The sequence below is a fragment of the Balearica regulorum genome, chromosome 23 (genome assembly GCF_011004875.1).
Source record: "Balearica regulorum gibbericeps isolate bBalReg1 chromosome 23, bBalReg1.pri, whole genome shotgun sequence".
NCBI classification, from domain to species: Eukaryota; Metazoa; Chordata; class Aves; order Gruiformes; family Gruidae; genus Balearica; species Balearica regulorum.
Window position 1 is genome coordinate 1,533,382 of NC_046206.1, and position 17,461 is coordinate 1,550,842.

At 45.4% G+C, this 17,461-nt stretch overlaps 1 protein-coding gene across 2 annotated transcripts in view; it reads left to right on the forward strand.

Annotated features, from left to right (window-relative positions):
* DIXDC1 (DIX domain containing 1) overlaps positions 1-16,235 on the forward strand; it is a 51,322-nt gene extending 35,087 nt beyond the window's left edge. For both annotated transcript variants that reach the window (XM_075774352.1, XM_075774353.1), the window contains 16 exons: positions 193-305; positions 1,787-1,935; positions 5,004-5,093; positions 5,200-5,253; positions 6,155-6,205; positions 7,300-7,404; positions 7,969-8,022; positions 8,588-8,680; positions 8,766-8,837; positions 9,545-9,631; positions 9,778-9,939; positions 10,057-10,123; positions 11,438-11,546; positions 12,103-12,211; positions 13,139-15,681; positions 15,757-16,235. In XM_075774352.1, coding sequence (XP_075630467.1) covers positions 193-305; positions 1,787-1,935; positions 5,004-5,093; positions 5,200-5,253; positions 6,155-6,205; positions 7,300-7,404; positions 7,969-8,022; positions 8,588-8,680; positions 8,766-8,837; positions 9,545-9,631; positions 9,778-9,939; positions 10,057-10,123; positions 11,438-11,546; positions 12,103-12,211; positions 13,139-13,219 — 1,396 coding nt within the window. In that variant the 3' untranslated portion in view covers positions 13,220-15,681; positions 15,757-16,235. The remainder of the gene's footprint in view (positions 1-192; positions 306-1,786; positions 1,936-5,003; positions 5,094-5,199; positions 5,254-6,154; positions 6,206-7,299; positions 7,405-7,968; positions 8,023-8,587; positions 8,681-8,765; positions 8,838-9,544; positions 9,632-9,777; positions 9,940-10,056; positions 10,124-11,437; positions 11,547-12,102; positions 12,212-13,138; positions 15,682-15,756) is intronic.
* Positions 16,236-17,461: the final 1,226 nt, after the last annotated feature.

Below are 17,461 nucleotides of genomic sequence, written 5' to 3' on the forward strand. Positions count from 1 at the left end.
GCTATGACACTGATGTAGAGTAATGGAAAAGTTACATGCCCAGTTTGGTTCCTTAATGGCTTCTTTAGTATGCAGATAATTCTTAGTTTCAACAATTCTGAAATATTTTCAAAATTCTGCATATTTACTTTTATCTTAGAAGAGGAGGATGTCAATCCGCACTAAAGTAGCTGTTTTTTCTTTCCTCTGCAGTCTTACATCGCCTAGTCCTATCCATAGTGCGAAGAGTGAATGCACCGTAGCCCCATCAGAGGAGAAGGAAAGACTTGTGATCATCCCCACTGAAGAAATAGAAACTAAACCAAGTACATTGCAGATAATGCTTTACAGCTCACACTTTCTTTGGGATTTGTTTATATCATAAACTTTGCTGAAAAGTTCCTCAGTGACTGAAACGAATGTAGAGAATGTGATGCTAAGTATCTGTTCACATAGAACTAAATCCCAAAACTTTTAACACTACAATAATGCCATAATATGGTAACGTTTGTGAGGCTTGCAATATAATGCTTGGGAAATCAAAAGCTCTGGAGAAGAATTAAAGGTCATATGTAATTTGCACTGTAGGGTGAATGCTTTCATCACAGCCGCATTAGACCATGTTGGAAAAAAAAACCATTTAAAATTCCCTTAAAGAAAGAGTCCACGTGAGCTTGTCAAGCCCATGATGCATAACTTGACTTTGTGTAAGGGTCTGTGTTTATAGCACATCTGTACATAGGTCGAGTGGCTCTTGGCAAGGAGTTGAACAGTTCAGTTTACACTTAAAATTTTCATGCAGATTGAAGGAAAGGTTTTCAAAGAAGTTCCTGAGGTGATTTATTTTTTTGTTGCTTTCTTTTCCTTCTCAGGAATGTGGCCTAATAACTCTTTCTGGTTAGCATCCATCCCAAGAGCAAACAACAGAGAAGCTCTCCTAAGAAATGCCTTGCTGCCTCAACCAATGTAGTTCTGCTTCAGTGCTCCTTCGAAAGTATTTGACAGACTGTCTCAGTGGCTGAAGTAGCTGGCAGGCTGTGGCTCTTCCTTAAATTCTTAGCAGTACTATGTCTGCTTGCTGCATGTACAGTAGGATATTGCAGATGCATGTCTACAGATGCACAGTAGCTTGCATTGTCCAGTTTCACTTCTGGTCACTGCTATGATTATTCTTCATCAAACCTCATCCCTTCTTAAGGAAGAAAAAAAAAAAAAGATCTATATTCCTGGGCCAGACAGTGGATGATAGTTAACCAGTGATCCAACTTACGCTATGGGGATCAGAAAAGACATGCAAGGCTATTAAGAGAAAAGTTTTTTTCAGAATTAGGTGTGTTGTCCACCTTGGGAAAGCCATGTTACTTGACAAGTAGAAATACTGTTTAATGTTGCCTTCAGTGGGTCCTTGGTGCATCCCCTAACACTAAGACATGCTCTTCAAATCCCACAGTGGCTTTTCTCCCTTTAGGTGTTTTTTTAGCACACACGGTGCAGTAGATTGTCCTCTGTGATGTGCTTTGAAATCTCCAGTACTGAGGAATCAGATGCAGCAAAGTTAATGAAGGGGAAGGATGCTTATCTTTAATATATGTGTATGCAGGAAAGTTTCCTTTGCATAAGGAACGAGGCATGAATACTTGAGATTAGGCAAGGTGTCATACCTGTAGCAACTTCCTTGATACTGACTAGAAGACATGCTGGTTTGTTAGTGATAGCTAGTGTAGACAACAGGCAATTATTGTGTGGTACAAGTCTTTTCTGGACTCCTCTGTCTGTCATGACCACATTCAGCTGCTCTCTCTTCCAGAAGAGACAGAATCTCGTTTCCAGCCTGAGTGGCAAGCAGGGAACCCTGGGTCATATTTGGCGAATTCATGGGAGGAGCAGCTTTTGGAACAACAGGACCATTTGGAAAAGGAAATGGAGGAAGCAAAGAAGATGATTTCAGGTTTGCAGGTAATAGATTTTCTTCTCAGCTTGGTTCCCTTCCACATGCATTTCTCTTCCCACCAGCTGTAGCTGGAAGACAGGTTATCTTGTAGCTGAGACGCTGGCCTGGAACTTGAGAGAATTGAATAAGAATACTAGTACAGTGAGGTCTCTTGGGTCACCTTGATTAAATAGGGACAGTGGCTCTTCCCTGTGTCTCACCCTGTGGGATGAATCTCTTCACAGAAGAGTTCCTCAGGAATGAGGAATTATTTCTGATATTGTGGATAGTGTATATTGGCTGCAGCCAGCAGAGGCCTTATCCAGCAACAGAATGCTACTGACTAAGCACTCTGACATCTTCCTTTCTTGCAATGTTTAGTCTCTCTTGACTCCTGCAATTGTGATTTGGTGCTGATCACTTTTTCCAGAATGGAGAATGCCAAAACCCTCCCTTCCAATGTCCCAGATGCAATTTAGAAGACAGCTGGATCCAGCCACGGTCTTGCTTGAGGCAGGGTGTGCCTGTCCTCCATCATTGTGTGGCATACTTAACCAAGAGAGCCTAGGGAAGGAGGAAAGATGTTTGCAACTTCCCTAGCCCTAGTATATTTCCTAAGTTTTCAGAGAAGAGATTTTAACTAACATCAGTCTGCAATTTGGGCACAACCTTTTCTTTTTCTTAGCTCAGGCTTGTCCAAAACTTGGTGTTGACATGATTTGAGGCCCTTATTCAGTAAGAAGGGAGAGAGAAGGGAGTGGAGAGAAAAATTATATTGCTATGGAGACTGAAGATCAGTAATATTCACTGATAGTAATTTAGGTGGACTGTGAGAGGGCAAAGGGCACACTGCGGGTAAGAATGGAACCACTGTAGAGTGTCTAAAACAAAGCTTGTGTTTAGAAGGTGATTATGTCTGTGTTGCCTTTTGGTTGGAGTCCAGATCCTGTGATGCTACGTTAACTGTATGTGCTGTCACTGTGCAAAGCACGTATGTTACTGTGCAGAATGGTAAGGATGCAGCAGTATTCTCCCATATGCTGCGACTGGCACTCCCCTTATTCACCAGGGCATTTAACAGCCTGCAAGTTTTGTTAGCAGCCTGAGAGAATACAGCAGTCTTTCTGTGATTTGTGATTGGAAGTAATGCAGAGAGACAAGGAATGTCAGGAAATCAATCAAGATTCACAGAGCTGATCTGGGGTCACACAGGTTTGCATCAGTCTTTCAGTGAGCTAGGCTGAACTATAATATTTGGGATGCTCTCTATGCAACTATTTATTTGCGAGACCTTTTCCTTGCTGCCCTGTTCTAGTCCCTCCCTGACCAAATGACCCTCAGCCCAATGTGTTTGACTCTACATGGGGAATAGAGCCCCTGATCCATATGGTAAAGACCCTGAACTCTCTCAGGAATATTCCTTTCTGTTTGTGCTGGGAACCATACTGTCTTCGAATTGTAAATATTTATGTGCCAGTAAACAAAGCAGAGATTGTGTGAGAACCATAGGCAGCGGAGGCAGAGGGGTGGGGGTGGGGGGTGTGCACTTTCCCTGTGGACAATGGGTAGGAAACAAAAGACTCAAAAAAAAAAAAAAAAAAAAAAAAAATTTCCATGGCTTACTGGTAAAATCCAGTTGCATTATGTGCCCACTGGGAGCAGGGTGAGGGGGCACTGGAGGGACTGGCAAGTCCTATTCCTCCAACCGTGGCTCCATGTTTCAGAAGTGAGGGTAAGCAGCTGGTATTGCTGCCCCATCATCCCCTGGGAGTAGGAAGAGGCAGCTGATGTTGCTAGCCAAGAAATTGGATTTGATTAATTGATTTTCCCCCTCTTGCTCAATACTTAAAAGCCTCAAGTTCATGAGAGTTTGGCTGAAATATCAGGGACTTGATGTACATATACCCCATAAGGCGCTAAAACCATGGCAGCTTTTTATGTTCCTGTGTGATTCCTGCTTGAGTGTTCTGCTGGGAAGACTTTGGGATGCACTCAGGAAACAGTTTTCCAAAGAGCTTTTGCATTAACTGAATACAGATTGTTATTTGCTATTCGGGAGCAGTTGCAACTCTTTGGTGGAAGATTGTGTCAGCAGGCAGAACCTGACCTGTCAGCCTTGAAGACTTTTGGGGCTGAGCTGGAGTATTACTGCAAACAGGATTTTTTTTTTTCTAGCCATGGAGTTCAAACAGAAATAAACTAGAAAGCTAACTGAGAGGGGCATGACTCTTTCCAATGTGTCCAGTTGTATGCAGCATCCTGGCATGTACCAGGTCCCCTGAGTCCTGGAAGTTAAAAAAGTCAATGTAAAAGCCATCAGCTAGAGAAAACCAGTATGGTATACCCTGCTGGAGATCTGGCCCGGTCCTGCTAGTCCCAGCTCTTACAGTGCACTATTTTCCTTCCTTCAGGCTGGATTCAGTCTACTGTGGGAATTCTGGCATCTTCCTGCAGACATCTGGGCTACCTTGGAGCTGCTGAGGGGGTTGATGCTGTGCTCCTAGCAGCCTTCCTCAAGCACAGGACATAGCTTAAGATTTTCACTGTCTCTGCGGGTGAGGGCTCTTCCCTCACTTGGATAACAGTTCTGAATGTGTCTCGGTCTTGTCCAGTGTAGAACAGAATTAGGCTTCCCTGAACATTGTGTTTCTGTAGTCTTTCGTAGATATGTGGTTAGGAGAATGGCTTCTTTCAGCAGGGGACACTTCAGTCTTATTCCAGAAGAGAAGCCTTACAACATAAACCTGGTTCAGTCTCCACTTTAGACTTCAAATCTGTTATTTTAGTGAAGGCTACCCTTAAGCTGAAGCGTGAGACAGACTTCACTCCCTGAAAATTTGAGTTGTTGTCTTTGGTGTCTTTCTATGGGGAAGAGTATTGGCTGACAGATATCTGGGAGAGCTTTTTCAGGAGATAAATCTTCTTGTTCATTCCTGAAAAATTCTGCTCATTTTTGAGGGGAATAAGTCAGCAGAAATGGAAAATAAAACTGTTTAGAAACTGTTAAAATGAATGACTGTTAGCCAGAGCTGCAGCTAGCCTATTTTCCTGTGAAACCCCTGAAGAGGAGGTTTCTTTTCCTTCATCTAACCAGGCTTTGTTGCTCAATGGGTCTTTACCTGAGGATGAGCAGGAAGGGTCCTTTGAACTTTGTGAACGTGGAGCCTGCCCCGAAGAGCAGCTGGTAAGCACATTGCTATATCTACAGTTCTCTGATTAACCTACCCTTTGCACTGTTCTACCACAGGCAGGTGTCTTGCACAATAATAACCGTGGTATTTTATATTCAGATCATAATCCAAAGTCGCCTGGACCAGAGTGTGGAAGAAAATCAAGACCTAAAGGTTAGAGGGGGACAGGTGAAGGGGAAAGAGATCTTTGCTGACTCTGTCCTACTTGATTTTTTTTTTTTTTTTTGTGTGTGTGTGTGTGTAGGAGTGGGGCAGGGACAGGAGGGGTGGACAACCCAACAGAGGACGTGGGGGTTATAATGTGTTAGGGTTCCAACTCTGTTCCCATAGTCTGCTGTGTGGGATCTCCATCCCTCCAGGAGCACAGATATCTGCTTCCCTGAGACCATAATTCATGGACCTGGAGAGCACTCACAACACTTGACTGGGAAGTGTTTATTGTGTCCATATTAGCAGTTAATATAAAAGTTTTTGGAATAGCACCAGAAAAATATATGCTGCCTCCCCACTTTGCCTCAAGCCAATGCTGGTAAAACAAATATCTGTGTATTACTGGAGTTTAAATTAGCCCTGAAATAGATTTTTCCTGCATGTTCTTAAAGCTGGAGAGATCCAGGTTTTACTAGCTTCTCAAAACTTTATTCAGGACAGCTGTTAAGTTTCTAGCCATGTCTGAATAAAATGATCTTTCAAGTAGGAAATAAATGCAGCTAAGAACCTGTCCTGTCAAGCCTGCCTTAGTTCAGCTTTCTGCTGATGCTAGCTCTGGGACCAGTTCTGATGCTAGGAGAGAAGTACTTGACATTTCCCTGAAGGACAGATTTGGGGAACTAAGCAATCTTTTTCTCTCATGTCTTTAATAGCAGGGGGTTAGGGAGCTGCTCAACTGTTTTGTCATGTTTGTAACTAACTCATTAAAATGCTCTTTGATCTTTGGGAAAAGGTGGGGTGTGTTTTCTTCTGAAGGAGGTGTCTGAGGACAGAGAACACTTACTTTGGTTGATCCTGAAGGGGTGACAAGATGCCATTTAATCAAATTGTGTTGCATTTACAGAAGGAGCTATTGAAATACAAACAAGAAGCTCGAAACCTACAGGGAATAAAGGTGAGGAAAGGGACACTTCATCAAATATAAATAGTAAAGCTTTAGAGTCTGCTGCAGCCCATGAGTAGGGCCAGCAGCAACCATACACCTCTGAGGAATCTCAGATTGTGGAGGGAGTTGTATTAGGGGACTGGGAGATGGCCTGTTTCTCATTTCAGGGAGAGACTGCAGTTAAGGCAGGCACAAGGAGTTAGATCTCCTGGGTTCTATTTCTGTCTGTAAGATTGTGGTCAAATGTCCCCTCTTTTGTCTGTTTCCCCTAAACCAAATATGAGGCATAGGATGCCTGCTTGGTTCACATGGCTTCCCCCCCACCTCGCCTCTGTCTTGGGGTACGCACAATAGGATTGGCCCAGTGAACTCACTCTTGTCAGTGGGGGAAAAAGAGCATGGGGGTATCCTTGTCCTCTTCAGCTGCAACATTTGCACAAATTGGCTCCTGTTTGCTCCGTTTCTCCCTCTGGAGTTCTGAACACTAATAATCTACTCTTGAGCAGAGGTATTTTTAGAGCTGCCTGACAGGCTTCTGGGAAGGAAGCAAACAGCAGTAGCTGTCCAAGGCAGACCTCTTGGCTTCTGGATAATGCTGAGTGAAAGGTGCAAAATTCGTTCTGACTTTTGCCTCTTCAGAGGGGACTTCATTGCATGACTAGGTCACACTGAGAGCTTAAGTTTCTTTGTGTCCTTGGCTGATGTTGGCGCCTCTCTGCCTTCTGGATGACGCAGATGCGTGGCTGGAGACACTAGCTGTAGGCCACTGAAAAGACCCTCCAAAGGCATTGCTGTTTTCTTCCCTAAGAGCAAACTGTCAGGCCACTTCTGGAGCAGGAATTTCAGGTAGAAGCACAGAAATCCCTCTGTCCCATATGGCTAGAATGGTGGTAGGGAAATCACTTTTCGGTAAGAGAAAGGCAAAAGAGCTGAGAGCCCATTGGGCAGATGTCTGTCTACCTCCTGGTTGTTTGGGCCCTTGGCAACACTTCAGCCTTGTGAGTGGCCCCACTGTGTTATGGCCACTAGTCTAGGTCAGTCACTTCCCAGGGAAGGGCTTCTGCTTCTGTCTTGCACCTTTCTACAGACAACATCTCTCCTAGGATGCTTTACAGCAAAGGCTGATTCAACAGGATGCTTCAGTTCTTCAGCTAAAGCAGGAACTTCTGAGAGCAAACATGGACAAGGAGGAATTGCACAACCAGAACGTGAGTCACTCTGCTGCTGAAGGTTAGATTATGTTAGGAGGTTGGTGGCCCTGAGGGCTTCAGCAGTGGAGTTGGTGGTTGCAGCATAGTTCTTGAGGTCATGGGATAGTGAACGACCAGTGAAAAGTCTGTGCATATTAAAAACTGCAAAGTTTACTAGCCAGCTGTGAGACTCACTGGAGTTTCCTGTTCTTCCCTCCTACTTCCTGTCCTCCAAGACCTTCAGCTGCAACAGGGAAGGGCTTTCCATGATGTTTTCAGTACAGTTGCATTTTTCCTTCCTTGCAGTGCTCCCTGGGTTAGCAAGTTGCTCTTTGGCAGGTGAGGCTGCCATGTACAGTGTCTCTCTGGAGAGAGAAGGGCAAGGAAGGAACTGTCCTCTCCAAAAGGTTGATATCCTTAGATACTAGGATGTGTCTAAGATGTCTTAGACGCTAAGATGTGTCACACTCCCTTGAACTCTGCGGGTATTTGGTCTCAGGTCACCCTTTAGCACAAGGGGCAAAGAGGTTGTTATTAACTCTCTAAGAATACCTGCCTCACACCTATGTGTTATTTGTGCAGGTTGACCTTCAGAGGAAGATTGAAGAGAGAAACCGGCTACTGGCAGAATACCAAGTAATGGAACCTCTCTTCACTGGAGGCTTTGCTGGGGCAGCATCTAGTGGTTCTTTAGTTTTATGAATGTGACTGCTGTCTCCCTGGCACTCAGTCACCTCTGGGAATGGCACTGTGGATAGTGAATAAGTTGCAATAGCCATGGATGTTTGTAATGAGATGGAGAGATCAGATGTTGTGTTTTGCCCATAGCTTTTTACAGCAGATCTTTTATTGTCGTGGTTTTTCTGTGATGGCTTGCTGAGTATCTAACACTTGTGCAGAAGCCTATTGGATTAGGTTGGGTCACCTGATTATCCACTGGTCTCTCAGGAATCTGTTTTCTCTGGGACAGTTGCCTGGCCTCAGTAGTGGATCTTTGCTGGGCAAGGGGACTCCAGGCAACAACAACCTGAGCAATCTTTTAAAAAACAAACAACTTTGACACTCAGTTGTAACATCTAGCTAGAAGTACACACATTGTGTAAGTCAGCCTGATCCTGGCAGACGACATAAACTTCCCTGTCATGGGAAGATGATTGTGAGCCTTACTGTCCTGTTGATTCTCTTGATTACTGTGTGGCAGAAAGAACTGTGCCAGAAGGATCGGCATTTACAGCACCATCAGACCAAACTGGATGAAATGCTTAGGCAGCTTTCTGAGGCCAGCTACCAACAGGTATGGGGCAAGTGGGCTGCACTGATGCCCTGAGAACTGGCACTTGGTGACTCAGTTTGTGCTTACTCCTCTACTGCCCTCACAGGTGGATTTGGAGTGGGAGCTGGAGCATAAAGAAGCCCTGCTAGCTCACTGCATGAAGAGAGAAGCTGAAGAGGTATGGGAAGCCTTGGTCTAAACATCAGACTGTTGGAGTGATGTTTCTGTCCAGCACCCTCTAGTTACCTATCTCCAGAAATCATCCACTTCATCCCAGAGAGGCCTGGCTCTGCAATCTCATTGTCAGTACCCTAACCAAGGCAGCCAGACTCCCCAAAGCATTTGACTTACCAAAGCTCTCAGCAGTGAGCACTCTGGCCTAGCCTCTTGTGTCAAAATCCTAAGGGATGAAACAGTGAGGGGAGCACAGGGGTGAGTGGAAGCCAGAGAATCTTGGCTTCTAGCTTCAGCTCTGACATTGACTAATGGTTAGAGCAGGGTTTAGTTTCTTATCTCCTCCTTGTCCTGTTTACTCTGGTATTGAGCACTTGGAACTGTCTCAGTGGAAAGAGTGCCAGCCCCAATATCTGTCCCTGAACAGTGCCACTTGAACATTGATTGTGTTCACTAGAGCTTGCAGAGCCCTGTGGTGTAGCAGCTGTCTCTGCCTCTTTTTCTCTACCTGTATGTCAGGAATCATGTTTCTGCTATAGGACTGCCTGCACGCTCCTTACTGAGTGTATTTACCTGTTAGAAGATGGTAGTTATATTGCTGATGTGGAAAGTTTTCATGCCCTCTCATCACTTTGAAGTTCACAAATTGGGATCTTTGGGGAGGTCCTAACCCTTACATTTCTAGTGGCATACCCATCTTCCCCTGAACAGGTGATGGCTTACAGTGGTCATAGTGCTCAGAGCAATGGCTTCCTCCAGACAGCAGGGAAAGGAGCTGTTCCTACAGCCCACCAAGTGGTAAGTGTACGTAAGGGATCTGCAGATGAGGGCTCCAGATATCCTGGAATCAATTATATTCTTAAGAGACATTTCCCCTAAGACCTATGGCTTTAGAAGGGAAGAAAGCAGCCTGGAGTTTGACTGACTTGTGGTCTCTTGGGCAGACAAATGACTTGCAGCTGGTTCGTGATGCCCTTCGCAGCCTCAGGAATAGTTTCAGTGGCCACGATCCACAGCACCACACTATTGACAGCCTGGAGCAGGGCATCTCCAGCCTAATGGAACGGCTGTACCGTGTGGAAACACAGAAGAGGCAAGAGAGAAGGGTAAAGGCTTCTTAGGGCACTTAGCTCTTAACTTTTGCCCCTTGCACAATCCAGAGCAATGAGAGCTCCAACTGGGAATTGATACTTTGTTCTCACTCTTTTGGCTTTGTACCCTAGATCCCGGGGAAATCACCAGCAAGCAGAGCAACAAATGAGTGTAGAGACTCCTGGCCTCCTAAATCCAGTAAGTGCCTTTCAGCTCCTGCCCTCCCACTGCTAAATTCATTGCTCAGGTTTCCTGTCCAGAGTCCAGGGTGTAGCATCCCCGTGGGAATCTGTTTGTAAAGCACCATCACAGTGGGAGTCTGCCTGGGCCACTTTGGTAGTACTGCAGTATAAATAACTATGACAAACAATTGCCCTTGGGATGAGTGGGAAATGTGATGTTATTTCAGCTTTCCTGCTGGTTTGCACCATCTAGTGGAAACGGATAACTGTACAGTTGCCTCTTCCTCTGTTCCCATCTCGGTGTCTAGCTCCTTTCATGTATGCATAACAGCACAGCCCTTTCTGACACCATGTTTCCTGGCTCCAGCTGGAGCAGCTCCACGTTTGATTTTCATCATGAAGGCTATTTTTTCCAGTGTTGGTTGTAAATGACACCTAGAAAGTGTATGAGTTTGTAGAGGACTGTAGGTCCTAGGGAAAGGCAGAGGCCCCCACCTTTCACCTGCATTGTATCCAGTAGCAGGGTAGCCTGGAGGTACAAAATGTGGAGGAGAAAAACCGAGTTGTGCAGCCACAGACGTAGAATGCCTTGGGTGTAAAGAGCTCTAAGAGGTGTCTCCAAAGACTTGTTAAATTAGAAAACCTTTGAATGGGTGTCCATAGTGTTTTCTGCATGCTAGGAATTTTTAAAACTGCAGAGTCTCTCAGTGTGAACCTTCCTCTGCTTCAGCTTTTGGCATAGCACATTGCAGGGAAGCAGGAAGCAAGGCAATAGCCAGAGAAAGAGAGAAACACAAATGAGCAAATTCAAACCCATGCACAAACACCCATCCTGGCCAACTAGAATGGGAACATGGGGAGAAGACAGATAACCTTTTGCCTTGATGATCAGTCACTTCATCCTGCCTTACCCATCTGCAAGTGAAGGCAAGTGATAATGTAGCTATACTGGACAGGGTACTGTTCAGTCATTTTTCTCTTCCAGAAAGGTTTCCCTGCCAGTGCTGAGGTAGTAAATAGAATGTCTGTGGAGTAGATGGTGGCAGCGAGCACCTCTGTGGATGTGACAGTAATCCTGTAGGACAGTGCTAGGCAAATCTTTCACTCTAATAACACAGTTGGATCATGACCCTACCTTAAAATGCAAACTTTTCCAGCAAGCGGGGGAATACCTGGCCCTTTCCAATAGGGGTGATTAGCTACCCTCCTAAGAATCTCTTCCCATCACCAGCTTCTCTGCTGTGATGGCAAATTTGCTGATATCACCCCTTTTATCTCCTGTTGTGGCAGGAGACAGTGTTCCCTAATGATTGTGCTCTTTTCTTTGCAGAAATGTCTCATTCTCACAGCACACCTGTGATGAGCACCAGTGCCTGCACCAAAGTGTTGTACTTCACTGACCGTTCCCTCACACCTTTCATGGTCAACATACCAAAGAGGTGAGGTCTGCCTTTGCCTTGCTGACACTGATGTGGGAGGTGCTTGTTTCTTTTAAAGCATTTGTTTAATCTCTTCTGAGTATGGTCACAACTAGCGCAGGTTTGCTGTGCATTAACTTGGGCACTGGATTTCATATCATTGTCTGGGGAAAATTGCCTAAAGCACAGTCCTCTAGCTGATGCAGTTGGTTTAGGGCCCAAGAGATTAATCTCTGGGTGTTTTATTAACTTCCAAGAGCAAGAGAAAGCAGCCAGACTGTGCTATTGTGGCATGTAGTGCAGGATGCTCCTGTCAAAACAACTATGGTTGTCAATGCAAAAGAGAAACAGGCTGTTTTGAGGTGGCTCTTAATAAATCAGAAGGTAATTCTTCCTCTGAAGAAAACCTTGAGGTTGCCAGGTGTGTTTCTGGAAGGGCACGCTCTTCACAATCCTGTGGCCAGGGTGCCACATGCCTAGCTAGACTTGGGCTGTGGCTCTGCGTGCCATGTAGTAACACTTGAGCTAAATCTAGTAACGGTGTACCATGGGATAGTGCCAAACTCTTCCCTTGCAGGTTAGGGGAAGTGACTCTGAAGGATTTTAAGGTAGCTATTGATCGTGAAGGAACTCACCGGTACCACTTCAAAGCCCTGGATCCAGAGTTTGGCACAGTCAAGGAGGAGGTAAGTGTGGAATTTAGCTGTCAGCCACTTTGCATTTGGTGTTACCACACAACCCTGGAGACCGTGGTCACCTCACTTCTAAACTAATGAAATCTTTGAACTTTCCCCCTGAACTTCACAACTGTAGATTAAGCTCCTTTTAAGATGCTAAAATGGGATGTTTTTATCCTCAGCCAGAGTAGTTAGATGAATGTGCTTGCAATGGCCTGGGGCTTGCCGAGCCCCTTGGGCAAAGAGCTGGCTGTTTTCAAAGACAGTCAGTGACACAGCATTGCTCAGGGCAGGCTGGGCAAAACCCCAAACTACACTGCTAGCCCTTCAAGTGGCTTTATAAAACCTGTTGCAATGAGAGATGCTTCAGGCAAACGTGGTTGATTCAAAAAGCATTTTCCTATTTTTAAAGGCTTTTCAGAGGTAACTGTGTGTGTGGCATCTTTTCCTGTGTGTACTGCATTACAGCCCTGTTTATGCTCAGGCTGCTGTTGGTGTGGATTGGCTTCATTAAAGTTTATTGGGATAGTTCCTGTTTCACGATTAAGACAAGTTCCAAGGGTTACCCTCTCTGGGAACAGTCAGCTGACTGGGTAGCCATTCTGCAGAAACAGCTAGAGGTTGTGGTCTGGATCAGAAAAGTCATGTTTCCTGTCTTTTATTTTACCTTTCCTGTCAAAAAAAATGCCAATAATAATCTTGATGGTTACTCGTTAAAGAAGGGGCCAAATCTGTTTGTTTTATACCGAAAACCTGACAAGATTACTCAGACGTGTGAACAATGGATGAGGTATGTGTTCTGTGGGCTGTGTAGTGAAATCTGAGCTAGGATCTCTGGCTTGATGCCTGCCTCTTATGCTATTCACACTGTAGAAAAGTGGTGTGCAGACTCCAGATATGACTGGACTCTTTTTTTTTTTTTTTTTTTTTTGGTAGGTCTTCCATGATGATGACATCATTCCTGGTTGGGAGGGGAAAATTGTGGCCTGGGTGGAAGAAGACCATGGGGAGAATTAATCAAGCTTTTAAGTCTTGTCACTATGGAAACCTGTAACTGGCTGCTGAGCTCAAAGAATGACCAAAAAGCATGTGTGCTGGAAGGAGTCCAATTCAAGTTGCCAAAAAAAAGAGGGCTTCTCTGCAACCAAGGAGTAATACATGTTGTGTGCATGGATGCCTGGCATCTGACTTTCTATAGCCAAATGCAGACAGTGTTCTGAGACTGAAATGACAGGACCATGGGAAAGAAACACCTTGCTTTGTCGTGTCAACTAAATCCTGAAGGCTTTAATGATGCATTGCTCCCTTCCTCTGCTTCTCCATTCCTGCAATATGTGCTGCAGACTGTGATCTGTGCATTTCAAGTCTGGTTTCTTGTATGTGGTATTACCTAAGTTTGCACTGATAGCAGCTTTGCCTTCATGAGTCAGAAGCAGCCGCTAGGTTACGTGAGCCGAAGGTTTGACCAACTTTGGTCCTGGACTTGCATGTGCTGCAGGAGCAGAGTGACCTTTCTGGACATTCCAGACTGACAGTGTAGAAATCTAACCTGAGGAGGGAGAACAGTCTTCTGGAGATTTTACGCATGGTCTAAAGCAAAGATCACCAGCTTGGCAAAGCCCCCTTTCTCCCAAACTCAGGCTTCCATTTCCTAGCCCTGCTTTTCCCATCTGCTCTCCAAAGCTGTACTCACTTCTGAGGCACCCTGGGTTTGCTTTGTTGCCATGGAGACTGTGGGAGCTTGGTGCTGGCTTATTTGCTGAAGGATTTCATTTGTGGGGGAGCTGAAATCAGCTGCTTCCCTGAGGTACTTATAACCCCTCTTCTTGCTGAGCCTCTTTCCCTGCACTCCTGCCCTCTCCTCTCTCAGCAAGGCAGACAGTTTGTCACTTCTGTGCACAGGCATCACTGTGTGCTGCTGTCCACTCGTTGCTAAGGCCACCAAACACTTATCCACACCAGGAGGATAAACTCCATAAATCACACCACCAGTTGCCTGGTATGCCTGCTCCTAGGATGCATGAAGGATCAGGAAATAAATGACTGTTTGGGAAAGAACAAGCCCTAAAATCCCACAGGGTGGGTTTTTGGTTTTGGTTTTGTGAGTTGGTTGGTTTGTTTCTAAATTGCCTGTCTCTGCCTCTCTGCTGCTAGTCAGCTGTACTTTGAGTGCTGGCTGTGATGTGCAGCAGACACTGTTGACTTAGAAGGTCAAACAGCAAGTCAAGGCTTTGCTCATTCTTAGTACATGTGGCCCTTCCGTGGACTACCTGTGTATCTGTGCTATGCATGAGGCTGGGAGACAGTGAACCTGGTTTTACTGTTTTATATTAACATGTCCTTTTGTAAACATGTTCCTGTTCTTGGAATTATTTTGTACCAGTTTACATTTGTCTGAGGACTGTGGATATTTTTATACTAGTGCAAGTGCTTTCTGTATATTTCTGCACACATTATACTGTGTTCTACTCATTTTCTAGTGGATGCTGAGATGTTTTGTATCATCTCCTGTTAACACAACACTGGGCTCATAACTTTATTTAACTATGGAAATCAACTAGTTCCTACTGGCTTTTATAGTTTTTGCCAGCTTTAATAGGCAGCAACAATACTATTTATTTTCTCGCAGCTTCACTGTCCAGGAAGTAGCTCAAGGCTTTTATGTATCTCTGTGCCACATTGGCACAATACAACATGCCTCCTGTTCTGGACAATTTCTTATGGTGACTTTCTGGTTACAGACAGCAGTAGGAAAGTTCGTCAATGAAGACGTTCATCAGTGGGCTGCAGGGGGGAATACATCTCTTTTGGAAAAGAAACAAAGATTTTTCTGCTTCCCTGGAAATAGTTTCTCTGTTGCATGATCTCTAGTGAGTTGGTAAAGAAAGCATGGGGTTGTTATACTGAAATCAATTGTATTTGACTTGCAAATTTTTCTCCAGTGTTTCTTTCTTCAGGTTTTACTCATCAATTTTATTTCAGCAAGAGCCACACACCCAGGCTAGAATTTTATGGAGAAAATTATGACAATGTTCAAGGTCTGTAGTTGCCGGTTGCATATCCCTCTCTGCTACTCAAGGATGAGCAGTTTGGTTTTGGAGCACTGAAGATGGCAGGAGGCTGTTAATATGATCAGAGCTTCTAATGGATAAGTCTTCAATCCAGCCTTGCCCATGGCTATCCAGTTTTCCCATGAAGAAAATAGTTGTTAGCTGATACAGGGCACAGCCTGTTCTTGTTCTTAGATCAGTTCAGATAACTAACCATGGTTACATTTAATGCTTACTGCCACCAGAGTGCCAAGGACTAAGCCCTAGATGGAAACACATGCTCTCCAGAGCAACAATGGGCTATGTTTGACAAGGAGCAAGACTGGACAAAAGGCTTGCTTTTTGGGGCTGGCAGTCATGTATCTTTCATCCATGCTAACATCACATGTAAGGTAGGACAAAAGACGACAACCCCTGAGACCACTGATAGCAATGCTCTGTTCTTGGGTTCCTGAGACAACTGATAGTAATGCTCTGTTCTTGGGTTCCTGAGACAACTGATAGCAATGCTCTGTTCTTGGGTTCCTATATGCAGCTCCCCTCTGTGATCGCGAAGGCAGAATTGCTGTCACTGCTGCTCTGATAAGCTGTATCCCATACCCACTTTGGGTTCAGCTTTATTTCTGTATTGACACTGTGGCCTTCTTCAGACTTTTTACCTTTTGCATGATTGACAGAAAGGGGTCTGGAGGAATTAAGGAATATTAGGCATGGGGATAAGAGGTATCAGTTGGAAAAGCCGTTGGCCATATGTTTCTCTCTGATAAGGATGTTGCTTTTAAATCAGTTTGGCTCTGCTCTAACACTGACTTCAGTGGATTTCTTCTGGGGATGCGCTCTTGGTATCATACCCAGGACATGTATTTTTCACTGGTTTGAATCTGTTTCTGTTCAAGTTTACTCAAAGTTACTTTCCTATACCTATACTTGTAACTTGCTTATGTAACATACACGCTATGTGTAAAATTATATTTTCATAGAAACTCTGATGTTTGCATTCATCACTTAGGGCAGTTATTCTAAAGTATGTTCTCTAGGAAAGTGAAGCTTTATCTGTACACCTAAACCAGACCTACCTGACTGGATAAGCCTTGGATTAGCGGACCAAGCAGTTCCAAATAAATTGGGGCTGGCAAACTGAGTTTGTTCAGTGCTTGTGAAGGGGAAGATGGCTTTGAAATGAGGGATAACAGTGCATGAATCACTTGGGGTGCTTTAGGTTAGCCTCCCATGGGTCCTGCAGAAAACCTTTTCTATTAGTTCTCTCCAATGTTTTAGAAAAGCATGAATTAGCTGAGACTTGTGAGATTAGTAGACTTACAATCACATGCCTTGAAGAGCAGGGGGAGAGTCTTAGTAAAATTTACTTTTAAAACTGACCTGAACAATACAAAATTGAAAGACAAGCTCTGCTCAGCTGCCTTGTCCACAGCAAGTTTTGCTGCTTCTACCACCAAGGTTGTGTAAACTGCTGTAACTGGCTGAGCTCCGCCAAGGCAAGTCATGCCCAAATCATTTAGATGGCTAAAACAGCAGCAATCCATGTAATGGGATTTTATTGCGTATGGTGCTAGCTAAGCGCTATGCCCTCGTGCTTTCCAACCCTTCGCAAAAACATCGTTTGATTCAAAGCGCACGGGAAGTCTTTGGTTGTGGGACCCTGCGCTGCCGAATCCTGGGCAGAAGCTGTCCTCACAACCCCTGCAGGGAATAGCTTCTGGATTCGTGGATCCCCATACAGAACTGAGATCTTGCTAAAATCTGGGCCAGCGGATAGCGACGCGAATCCAAGAGGGCCTGTTGCAATTTTGGGTGGGTATTGCACGAAGACACGGTTTGGCTACAGCCCCATTTTCTCGCTGCTGGACAAGCTCCAGTCGCTGACGTGACGTACCAGGCTGCACCCCCTACCCCCCAGGCCCCTCACCCCGCTCCTGGCGCTGGGAGGCTGCGGAAGCGCCGGGCCGGGCCGTACTGCGTTACCAGTGGGCAGGGACGGGCCTGTCACCCGAGTGTCCCAAAGAGCCTCCGGCAGCTCCGCCCTCCCCGGGGGCACACCGGGCCCGCTACGCGCTACGGCCTTGGAGCAGACAGCGGTAGCCGCCTCCCCCGCCTCGGCCGGACCGCTGCAGCCCCCGCGCAACCGCCCCGCCCCTCCCCGCCCCGCCGGGCCGTCCCGCTGCTGCGCAGTGCGGCCCCGCACTCCCCG